Raw genomic sequence first — 11,104 nt, 5'->3', positions numbered from 1 at the left:
GGTTTTGCCAAAAACTTCGTCAATGCATGCTGTACGTCTGCACAGCAGGCGAATATTATTATTAAAAACTTTTTGAGGGACCGATCTTTATTAATATTATATTTGGTAGGGCAATTCTGTACATTTCTTTGCTTTGCAATGCTAAATAATTGCTGCTAATTATTTCCACTCTGACGATTCTTTAGATACTGGCGTTGGTATTACGTCGATGGGAAGATATTAACATATCTGAGGAAGACACGAAATGCAAAAGTAGCGTATGTCTCAGCACTCATACTGTACTCTCAATGAATTTGACAGGACTAGCTGTTGAGATGGCTGAATTGTAGGTTTTTGTTTGAATGTACTTATTTACAAACAACTTGTTCTCTCTATTTCGTTTTCTATGGGCTCTATTGACGTTCTTTTCTCGAATAATTTGCCAGTAATTAAATTTCTGAGAATATTCTTCATTCGTTCTCGAAGAGAAAACTATCCAAATAAGTACGAAAACACAAGGTTTCCTAAACTTGCAAGTTTTCATTGCGCGAAATTCAAAGAAATTAATAAAGGAAAATTGTGAATTATACTTTGCACTTAGTACAGCTACAAAATTTCTTGTGCTAACTTGTTTTTATTCAAAATTTATTAAAAATTCATGATCAAAATTAAAATTGTTTATTAGTTTATTGCTTGACCACTCGCTTGCGGATATCTGGTTTCTTTTCCTGGCAAATTGTTGCAAGTAAAAGCAAAAAAAAAAATTTCGACTTCCGCCCTTAATTTATCTTTCCTTGCATGTTTCTAGGTGCGAAAATGCCAATTGTAGCAATTGTTACGAATTTTCACGTTGTTGTTGTTGTAGCAGCTCATTAGTCCCTGCTAATCCGGTTTAATCACCAGTTATCACGGCCTCATTCAATGGTGAGTCCAAGAAATATGCTTTTTCGACGGGTTGGGTCCAGAGAGGGAGAGGTGTTAGGTGAGTGGGTTTAGGGGGCATGTAAGTATCGTGTATTAGGTGGTGGTTAGTATCGTGCCGAGTACCTTCACATGCAGAGCTTATATTGAGTATGTCGGGTCGATTCCGCTACAACATCCTAAAAATAATAGTGCCGCGGGTCTCACAAGCCAACTGAAGCTTTTCGTCTACGATGGGGCTGGTTGGAGTCTGATGATGGTATTCGGGGATCGTGAGTTAAAGGAGGTGATAAGATACTCCAATGAATGTTGGTTAATGGTTGTCTGTAAACTGTCTGGCCCAGTAGTTGTAGTTGTGTTCGCTCGTGGATTTCGTCCTCGCTTGGGAGGGAGCTCAGTATCCAGCAAATACTTGCAGGGGTGGCTCCTGCTCCAGTAATTGCTTGCTGGACATCTTACTATGCTCCTTAATCAGAAGTATAGTAGCCCCATTGCGGAGCTAAAAGCTAACTGCCTTAACACTATCTTATCAGTTTTGCACATACCTAATCTACCATTACGGGCAAAATTACGTCCACTTTTATAGTTCAATCTGCTTAATCGTACCATCCTTGGTACGAATGAGAGCTCAGTTAGTCTAGACTTAAAATAAGTAACTGCACTGAACTTAATATTTTGCCTAATCTCATATACGTATGTATATCTATATAAAGCTGCATTATCTCATATAAAGCTGCATTAGTGATTAGTTAAAACTTAATTTAACTTAAAAAACTTAAGAAGCTGTGATTTTAGATCCTTAAGTTTCGGCTTTCCGCAAATTGACAGCGGTGAGAGAATGCGACTTCGATTTTATAATTCTTAAAATTAAATGTATGTATGTAGAAATTTTTTTGAAAATAATTTATTTGATGTGGCATTATAGGAAATGAATTGTTAAACAAATGTAACAGAAGTTACAAAAACAAAACTTTGACATCTTAAGTAATCGTTTCCAATTTCTTAAGCTAATTTGGACCAACTAAGTTGTTTTTGTAGCAGCATGAACATTCCCTCTACATGTTCGGGGAATGCTGGTGGAGTGAGAGTCTTTGGCCGGATAGGCATCTGGGTCGTTCCGGTAACGTGTTTCTGTTTTGATGAAAACGTTTTTTCTTGTTGAACTATACCATATTAATTTCACAGATAAGCAAGAATGGAAACAAGGATATTGTAACACATGAACAACCATGATCGTAACGAATATAACATATCTCCATTAAGCCTCAGTTTAGCAGTGCCGGTACTTCCAGTTAAACTAAGTAAAAGCGGAAAGCAAAATAGTCTCATCAATAAATTCGTCAATACATTCGTCGAACTTTCATTCAAGCAATTTCGTTGCGTAATACGTTTGAACTTGTAATGTGTTTTTATAATTCCACTGTTAAAAAAAAATTATTGCCACAAATTAACGCTGTATCCTGCAGAATTTAGTGTAAACTTTATTTAAAATATAACAAATGTAATCTTATCGTATTGTTAACGGATATGAAGTATTTTTTACGATTCCACCAAAACACGAATGACCGCCTACAGATGGTCCCGCCGGTTGAAGCATGAAAAAAGCGGTCCAACAAGTCGTATACTGAATAAAAAAAAAAACAACTTATTTAATTCATTACATTGGGTCGAGGAATAAGTTCGTAGCGTTTTTACCGAAGGCTTTTATTTAAACAAAAAACCATAATTATATTAATAAGTTAATTAATTATATATTTGCCGCTGCTGTTTACAACCTCTTTTCACCTCTCGACCAATTTGTTAATGACGTTCCGTCAAAAATCGCCTGGTCTGGTGTCAAAGAAGTTGTTGAGCCAGTTTTTAAGGACCTTTTTTATCGAATGTAAAATTGGGGTTTCTCCAACCATTACACTAACACCTCTTCAACATTCTCACAACAGTCGGTTCTACGTACCGCATTTATATTAGGTCAAGGACTTGTCACTCCAGCACCATTCCCCGTACATGAAGGGGAAATGTCTATGCTGATACAACTAGAACAATCTCTTAAAAGAGAGTGGCGAAAGGTATGAATCAAACCAAGAAAGTAACTGCTAGGGGTTAAGGCATCTCTAAATTAAAGTAGTGGGCAAACCCTATATTGTTTTCAATTACTACAGAATTGTGATTTTTATTTTGAAAATTAATGATTCGCTTGTTACAGTGATATTTAGCCACATATGATAATTCGAATTTCAATTATTGAAGTGATTACTTTATATGCAACTGTGAAATTGGAGCACTATTCCTTTTCACATGTCCCATCCATCCTACTCACTTAACACCCCTCTCCCGCAACACCCAACCTGTCGAACCCCACGTTTCCTGCTGGTATTACCGTTAGATGAGTTAGACGAAGACGAACGGTAACTACATCGCACTAACAAGGTTTAGTAAGCTGCTACAACATCAACAACATTGTATTTTCCCCCTCAGTTTATATAAATTTCCCCCTTGCCCATTGTATTTTGCGCTGTTATCGGGAAAATCTAAAAGTAAAATGTTCGTAGTTTTTATTTATTGCCTTTCAATATAATGACATAAAGCAGTAGCAAAACTCGATCGTGTAGTAGTAAAGAAAATTATTACTATTCAACATTTTAGGCGTTTTCGAAAATTTTTATATTATTATTAAATATAATATTAAAAAAATCTTTATTGAAAACAGTTGAGTACAAAACATTTATAAAAAAATTTAAGTTATATAATTTCATTTTATCATGTTTAAGTTGTGGTTTCATGATCACCACTCGATGTTGCCTCCTCGCTCTTACGATACTCTGTATAGTCCACATATCCATCATTATTCAAATCCATTTGATTCAGTACGTAATCAATCATGTTAGACAAGGATTCATCGGAATACACTTTGCCAGCATCTTCCTTGGCATCATCAAGTGTTTCTTGGCCTTGTTCGTGCTGCTTGTCGTGCTGCTTGCCGTGCTGTTTGTTGTGCACACCTTGAACTATTACAATAAAAATTAATGTATTGGTTTATTCTAGGCTGGTTGCGATTGGAAATGAATGGTGGACGATATATATTTTGAATTAAATAAGTTAAGTACACCAAAATCCACACCCAGCGAAGCTTTTCATGTTGTACTAACTACTGTACCGTGTAAACGAGAACAGTGAATTGTTAAAAATTAATGATTATGAATATTTCTTTCATTAAGAAATTGTTTAGATTCTTTATTTAATCCTTTATTATTTTTCTTGCGGAATTTTACCACAATCAGTCCTGTTTTCCTTTGTATTAATTGTTGTACTAATTTTATTTAACATTAAAAAGTTGTGTATTGTTATTTTACGTAATTTCTTTCGCCTCGTTTAATCTTTATTTTCATTGAATTGTAGTAGAAAATCTAACTTAATTCACATTCCATGTGCGCTTTAGGAGCTCAATTCTAAAAAATATTTAGCATTAAATAAATCAGAAAAAAATGTATAAAATAATCGAGATAATAGAAATACCGAAAACAGTTGCCAAAATATTTAAAATTATATTTGTTCGTATGCAAAATTATATCTACATTAATTTCATTGTTTTAATCAATAGAAAAGTTGCCTTTTACGTGGAATGATCAAGATCAAAACGAAACAAACAAAGTTATATACGTACATCCTCTTACATACTTATATATATAGATGCAATTGCGAAATATATTATTTTTGGAAAATTACAAAAATTTTAAAACAATTTAAATCACATTTTTTCGCAAATTATTCTGTCATGGAGTCTTTAGAATTCTACTTAAGCAGTACAGGCGACTTATTAACAAAGTGAGACATTCTCGTTTGCAACACTTTACTGTCCGCTTTGAGGTTGCTGCTGTTGTTTTTGTTGTGATGCTGCCACAGCCTTTTGTTGCGCCTTTATAAATTCAGGATAGTCGATGTAACCGTCGCGTGACGTATCATCCATTTGCAAAATGGGATCTATTAATGCTACTAGCTCTTCATCAGAAAATATTTTCTCTTCAACATGTGGTGCTTGCTCGTTATGCTGTTGCTCTTTACTTCCTTGCTCTGTTAGTTAAAATCGCTCAAATCAAGTCACCGTATGCATATACGATCATATGAACGTGCGTTTGATTTAATGAGGTGAAGAAATATATATTTTTTTCAAAATCGTACCATACCAAGGGAGTTTAACCATGAACGGTTGCGATGTGGGGTTGATGAAGATAATGATTTGTTTTTATGTAAACATGTTTAGAAATTCACAGTTTTACATGTAAATAAAGAAGCAAAATATATAAGATTAAAAATGAGCTATTTTAAATACTCCTAGTGAATAACAAATGCATAATTAAAACTACTTTTTTGGACAAAAAATCTGTCATGATTGTTCATGTACGAGTATACATATGTATACACATATATACATGATATACTACATATGTATTTCTTAATATACTCGTAGTATAGTTAAGCAAAACCGACAGATTTCTTAAAATGGTGTTGATCGCTTAACAATTCACCGAAATCACAAACATTTACAAAATGTATGTGTACAAAAGCAAAAACCATCTTTTTGTGAGTATGTATATGCGAATCGAAAACTGTATCACCTACCACCATGTCCAGCATGAGCGAACAGTTTATACACAATAAAATAATATAACTAAAATACAGAAATAATTTTATCTTAAATAATCCTACGTATTCCAAATATTTTTGAAGTAAATATAAAACATAAACTGATATTTTTGCCTGTAGAACAATAAAGAACTACATATACATATTGTACTCTCCCACTTCACAAGATACTTATAGTCATTATTAACATAAGAAAGAGAACAGATAATGTGAGTGCAATGTCAGCATAATAAAATGATATACATATGATATAATTTCATAATATCGCTCCTTGGTGAGAGAGTGTCATAATTTGTTTTAAGTACGTAGAAATTACTGCCAGCTCCTTTTTAATGGTGATGCAATGTACATAATCTTATTAGAAGAAAATTTATTTTATTTATTTAGGAACTTCGAAGCCGGTTTGCTCGACACTCTTCCAGCAAATGTGCGATAGAGTAGATTAAACAGAAACCATAACAGCTATTTATGTAATACACGTATGAAATATATAACCAATAGTATAAACAGTTAAAACAACTTACCGTGCCAGTGTATAAGTGATTTTATTAATTCACAGCCATCTAATTTATTGTTGTTGTCAGAATCATGCATTTTAAAGTAGTGAAATTGCAGCTCTGCTTCCGACATTTTACTCGTATCGATTGGAACCTGCATATGCTCCTGAATGTGACTTCAATATTAGAAGAAAATAACAATTATACATTATTTAAGTGTTTTTAAACAATATAATAATATAACATAATTTTATTATAATTATAGTTGAAATAAAAATATGTTCACGTGTAAAAACATACAAATTTACTAATGCATGATAACTATAGTTGCTACATGGCCTCCTTTCCCCCAAGGTAAGCTTTGCTACTAGTTAGATCTCAAAACCAAAGCGAAATTTCAAATTATACAAAAGATTGTTCTAATAACAAGCAACTTTAGCAGGATATGACAAAACTCCGAGTGCATTTCTGTCATGAAAAAGATTCTCATAAAAAAACATCTGCCGTTACTATAGGTCCCTCCATAAACATCAAGGAGCATACTTTAAAATGGAGGAGAAACTTGGCCCAACACCTAACAAAGGGTGTACGCGCCATTTAATAACCATATATAGAGCACTGGATATTCTTAAAATTCTGATGCTTTAAAATGCTTTGTAAATAATTAGTGAACATACTGAGACTTAAAACACATATTTCATAAACTGTATAAGTTACATATGTAAGCTTGTCATATTGGGTCACAAGAATCCCTAAGCGTATCTATTTTTCAGGAATGCCCATATTTATATCACTTACGCTCTTTCATGTTCCATATTTGCTGCATTTAAGACTTGCTGTTGCCCATGGTGAGCCTGATGAGGCGGATGTTGCTGCTGTACCGGTTGTGGAGGCTGTTGAAATTGTGGTTGTTGTTGTTGCTGTTGTTGGATTGGTTGCTGCACTGGTTGTTGTTGCTGTTGATATTGAGTTTGTTGTTGGACAGGCACTTGCTGATATTGCGCTTGTTGTTGCTAGAATTTATTAAAACTTATACATTTTAAGCTTTTTTCATATTTTTATTCAACTCACATAATTTTGCGGCGGAACATTAGGAGCATGGTGCACTTGTTGTTGCTGCTGCTGATATTGCGGTTGCTGAGCGTGCTGCACTGGGACTTGTTGCTGTAAGTTTTTAATAAAGAAATAGTTTTGACACAATTAAACAATAATAATAACGTCACTTACATAGTGTTGCGGAGGAACGCCTGGAGCCACTCTCTGGGCAGACGAATATCCAATAAGCATGAGGGACAATAGCATCGGGAAAAAACCTGGTAACTGTTTTTTTTGGTATGAATATTGTATTTGAGTACGCATTTTGGCACGCCTACGGGATGTAGGAAGGGAAAACTGGCAGTGTAAAAAACTATTTTTCTGAAGTGACCTCTTACGGACTTATTCAGTTCTTCCTTCAAATATAAAGATACCAACCACTCGCAGATTGGAAGATATCGAATAACCACGTCAAAAAAGAAGACCAAAGAAACCCACACGTATACAACTTTAAAGTGTCAATAGGCTCGTTCAAACAGATCGCAGTGAAGTACCTCAGAGTTGTTCAGCAAATTATTATTAGTATATATAATTAGTTATATGAATGTACTTTAAACTGAATGTATGTATTTATTGTAAGTATATTTCAATTTATATTGATTACACTATCAAAATTATATTTTAAACAATACATAGTTTTTAAATCAACTAAAGTAAACTTAGATTATATGTGCAAAGTACGCACTGAACGTACCATTTGAAATGAAACGTCACGATTCAGAGAACGTTCGATAGAAGTGAACATTTTGTTTTGGTGTAGCAAATTTATTTTGTTTTATTATTTATTAAATTATTAAGCGTTAAAGTGTAATAGCAAACCACAAAATTCAATAGCACATTATAATTTAATCGATTAAACTGATTTAGCTACGTTCACGGAAAAGAATTCAAGATGGTAAGTGAAAGTTGTGTATTAGTCCATATATTTAATGCTCCAATATGCAGAATTATACATATATTAGACATGCGAAATGCATAAATATTTTGATTTACGAAATTTATGTGGCTCTCTTTTTTTAAACCTACAGGCACGTTACTTCAAAGAGCAGGATATTGACGGTTTGTAAACATATTAATATTATTTGATTTTACATTTTCATAAAAGGAAGTAAAACGCTTTCAAATTACTCATTGGTAAAATATGTATGTGCAAAAGTTTAACTAGCTTGTTATCTTTGATAGAGTTTCGAGAGTGCTTCTACCTGTTTGCACGATCTGGACAAATAACTTCGCTAGATGAGTTAACTGTAATTATGCGTTCTCTTGGTTTATCACCTACAATTCAAGAGCTAATTGCTTATTTGAAGAAAAAAGGAGGCAAAATGAGCTTTGCAGATTTCCTCGAAATTATGCATCAACATTCCAAAGTAGAAAAAATACCTGATGAAGTTATTGCTGCGTTCAAAGCAGCAGATTCCCAAAACACGGGCACCATTTCGGCAAGACAACTACGAAATTTGCTACAGAATTGGGGGGAGGGCTTGTCAGTGCGTGAGGTTAATTCATAAAACTAATTTCGGATAAACATTTTTTAATAACTACTTATGTCTAGGTTGACAACATCTTTCGCGAAGCAAACGTGAACAATAACAGCATGGTTCGATATGCAGATTTCATCAAAATTGCTTGCGCACCAGTTCCAGACTACTATTGAAAGTAGTATTTTTTTACCTCCCACTGAAGAAGTGGTAGACGTCAAAGAAGTATTCATTAGCTTATCAAACGTTCAGATTTTCTTATTTATAACCACAATGTCAAATTTATATCCAATAAAATATACTTTGTTTTTCTAGTTTACTTTGATTCAAGTAAAAATGTATTTATTGTATAAAAAAATTATACACGTTCTGTTTAGTTGGCAATGGTAACCTCTACTTCTACGCCCGCCTCAATATTGATAGAAGTAATCTTCTTGACAATCTCCGAAGGTGAATGCAAGTCGATGATACGCTTGTGGATTCTCATCTGAAAGTAAATAAATATACATTTGTAGTAAACGGTTCTAAGAATGTATTTCGCCAAATATGATTATACAAGACATTTGTAAAACTCAGAGAGCCACTTCGAAGTAAATATATTCAGAGTGGACTATGTGAGTTCGTTTAATATAGGCAAACATATAAATACTGAGAAGTGAAAGAAATATGACGAATCTCGATATTAAGTTTGCCCTATCCATTACGTATTTTATAATAAAAGTGGTACCTGGAATCGATCCCAAGTTTTGGAACCTTCACCACAGGGGGTTTTACGTGTTGTGATGCGTAGAGTTTTGGTTGGCATGCGTACTGGACCCTGCAACGAAATATAACAAATTAATAAATTCATATTACATTAACATATACGCGTGTAGCTTGAACTTAAATAATCTTTCAATGTATTAAGTTCACATAGAAAAATAATGTCCAATTCAAGCTAAACATACTCTGGCACTTATTCAATCACTAGGCTATGCTCTTAAGTTTGAGTAAAACCTCCAGGAAAGTGCAAAAAATTACATATTTGGTTTCAAATAAAGCACACTTACCTTGACGCGCAGATTCTGGTTCTTGGCACTGTTTATCAAATCCCGACACACGTTCTCCAAAGAACGTACGTTCCTTGAAGTCAAAGTGATACGGATACGATGAACTGATGCAGAATCAGCGCCTTGAGGCTTTTCAATATCCTTGGGAGCAGCAGCCTGAAACGTGAAATTTGAGGTTATGTGGGGAAGTACACGTGCCATGCAATATAGAATACTCAAATCAACGAAATTACCACCGACTTTTATTTCTTTCTATATTTAACCTATAACTCAAGTGAAAACTATAAAAATTACCATTTTAATTAAGATTCCTGGTCGAGATATTCAAATTCTTGACTATTGAACAGCGCTGAACCAGAGCTGAGAACGAAGTGAACGATAAACTCGTTGTGAACTAGCCACGGTGAGTTTCGATTGCAACGATATTAAATAAAGTCGATAATAAAAATATCGATTTTTGCTGCGATTTATTTGAAAATAATGCTATATTCCCACGGTACGTAGTTTGCTCTCCCATTCGTTATTTACGAATGTGCACGCAGTGGGAATATAGCATAAATGAAATTACATACAAGCAAACTGATCAATGACAACTGACTGCACCTTATACTTCTGTAAGGTGTTTCCTCCAATTTGTGGTGTGCGTCTGGATGCTTGTTCTCCAAATGGAGAGACTTGCATTTTTATGCCATTCTGCATTACTGCATAATAAGTCAACAATATGACGCAATGACGCAATCCGTTTTCCAATGCGCCATTTAAAAGAAACTAGGTTGGAAGCTTACACGGTATGGAAATAACAGCTTAGTTAGCTTAGCTTAACTTACCTTGAGAAAATGGTAATGATTACTCAACACGTCAATGTTTTGTTTTTGTATCTTCTATTGCATCTGTCGAACCACACAACAGACATCAAGTTTGCCACAAGAGAAACCCGGGTAAGGTCAAATCAGTAGAAGGTGTAGATGTGAGATAGCAGCTCGAATAAACTATTTTCAAAAATATTTTCTAAAACATGTATTTCAAGGACTTATAAAATCGAAGTCCGATACTTAAAAATCTAAAATTTACTGTTGTTAAGCCTCTTATGTTAAGTTTTTATTTCTTGTTTTAACTAACAGCTTAATACATTTGTTTTTTTATGAGAAAAATGCAATAGGGGTTTTTATATTGATCTCCTTGGTATGCATTTTTCTTAAATGACATCTCGTTGATGTAATTCACAAATTAGAGCACCCCAATAACTTGAGTCTAATTAGTGACGTTTTGCAGGTGCTGGTTCCCATATCGCCTTTTCCCACTCAAATTGCAACCTTTGAACGTTCTTTATTCGTTAGTAAAACCCGAAAACTGATAGAGAAAGAGATTGCGCCATTCGAATTCGCCCATGAATAAACAAGCAAAAGGAAGGGGAATACTTGTTTGTGAAGAAGAAGAGTAAGCG

The 11,104-nt window shown here is 34.0% G+C and overlaps 3 protein-coding genes across 6 annotated transcripts; 1 reads left to right on the top strand and 2 right to left on the bottom strand.

The window, feature by feature from the left end:
• Nucleotides 1-3,575: 3,575 nt before the first annotated feature.
• LOC129253130 (myb-like protein Q) lies at nucleotides 3,576-7,635 on the bottom strand. Of its 4 annotated transcripts, none has more exons than XM_054891392.1 (6): nucleotides 7,512-7,635; nucleotides 7,266-7,407; nucleotides 7,110-7,202; nucleotides 6,837-7,051; nucleotides 6,066-6,214; nucleotides 3,576-3,905 (listed from the first exon to the last, which is right to left on the bottom strand). In XM_054891392.1, exons 2-6 carry the CDS (start codon nucleotides 7,395-7,397, stop codon nucleotides 3,664-3,666), a joined length of 831 nt encoding a protein of 276 aa, XP_054747367.1. In that variant the 5' UTR covers nucleotides 7,398-7,407; nucleotides 7,512-7,635; the 3' UTR covers nucleotides 3,576-3,663. The 4 variants fall into 4 exon arrangements, with proteins under 4 accessions (XP_054747367.1, XP_054747366.1, XP_054747365.1 ...); XM_054891391.1 differs by having other exon boundaries at nucleotides 7,472-7,623; XM_054891390.1 differs by having other exon boundaries at nucleotides 7,476-7,623.
• A 193-nt stretch (nucleotides 7,636-7,828) lies between these two features.
• On the top strand, nucleotides 7,829-8,948 carry LOC129253131 (calmodulin-like protein 4). The gene is made up of 4 exons (XM_054891394.1): nucleotides 7,829-8,028; nucleotides 8,162-8,192; nucleotides 8,316-8,629; nucleotides 8,686-8,948. The coding sequence occupies exons 1-4, from the start codon at nucleotides 8,026-8,028 to the stop codon at nucleotides 8,785-8,787; spliced, it is 450 nt and encodes a 149-aa protein (XP_054747369.1). The 5' UTR covers nucleotides 7,829-8,025; the 3' UTR covers nucleotides 8,788-8,948.
• Nucleotides 8,911-10,069, bottom strand: LOC129253133 (40S ribosomal protein S20). The gene is made up of 4 exons (XM_054891396.1): nucleotides 9,955-10,069; nucleotides 9,661-9,816; nucleotides 9,339-9,428; nucleotides 8,911-9,098 (listed from the first exon to the last, which is right to left on the bottom strand). The coding sequence occupies exons 1-4, from the start codon at nucleotides 9,955-9,957 to the stop codon at nucleotides 8,985-8,987; spliced, it is 363 nt and encodes a 120-aa protein (XP_054747371.1). The 5' UTR covers nucleotides 9,958-10,069; the 3' UTR covers nucleotides 8,911-8,984.
• Between the last annotated feature and the right edge of the window lie 1,035 nt (nucleotides 10,070-11,104).

This window comes from Anastrepha obliqua, chromosome 1 (assembly GCF_027943255.1).
Source record: "Anastrepha obliqua isolate idAnaObli1 chromosome 1, idAnaObli1_1.0, whole genome shotgun sequence".
Lineage (NCBI taxonomy): Eukaryota > Metazoa > Arthropoda > Insecta > Diptera > Tephritidae > Anastrepha > Anastrepha obliqua.
Note: the sequence above shows the minus strand (reverse complement) of the source record. Positions and strands in the feature narration are given on the sequence as shown.

Excerpts from the sequence above, each read along its gene's own strand:
- LOC129253130 (XM_054891392.1), bottom strand. The coding sequence starts at position 7,397 with ATGCGTACTCAAATACAATATTCATACCAAAAAAAACAGTTACCAGGT. Across the intron at positions 7,052-7,109 it reads ATGTTCCGCCGCAAAATTAT|CAACAACAAGCGCAATATCA; the intron begins GTGAGTTGAATA and ends AATAAATTCTAG. Across the intron at positions 3,906-6,065 it reads ATCACTTATACACTGGCACG|TTCAAGGTGTGCACAACAAA; the intron begins GTAAGTTGTTTT and ends TTATTGTAATAG.
- LOC129253131 (XM_054891394.1), top strand. Across the intron at positions 8,193-8,315 it reads CAAAGAGCAGGATATTGACG|AGTTTCGAGAGTGCTTCTAC; the intron begins GTTTGTAAACAT and ends TATCTTTGATAG. Across the intron at positions 8,630-8,685 it reads AGGGCTTGTCAGTGCGTGAG|GTTGACAACATCTTTCGCGA; the intron begins GTTAATTCATAA and ends ACTTATGTCTAG.
- LOC129253133 (XM_054891396.1), bottom strand. Across the intron at positions 9,429-9,660 it reads ACCAGAATCTGCGCGTCAAG|GGTCCAGTACGCATGCCAAC; the intron begins GTAAGTGTGCTT and ends ATTTCGTTGCAG. Across the intron at positions 9,099-9,338 it reads AAACTTGGGATCGATTCCAG|ATGAGAATCCACAAGCGTAT; the intron begins GTACCACTTTTA and ends ATTTACTTTCAG.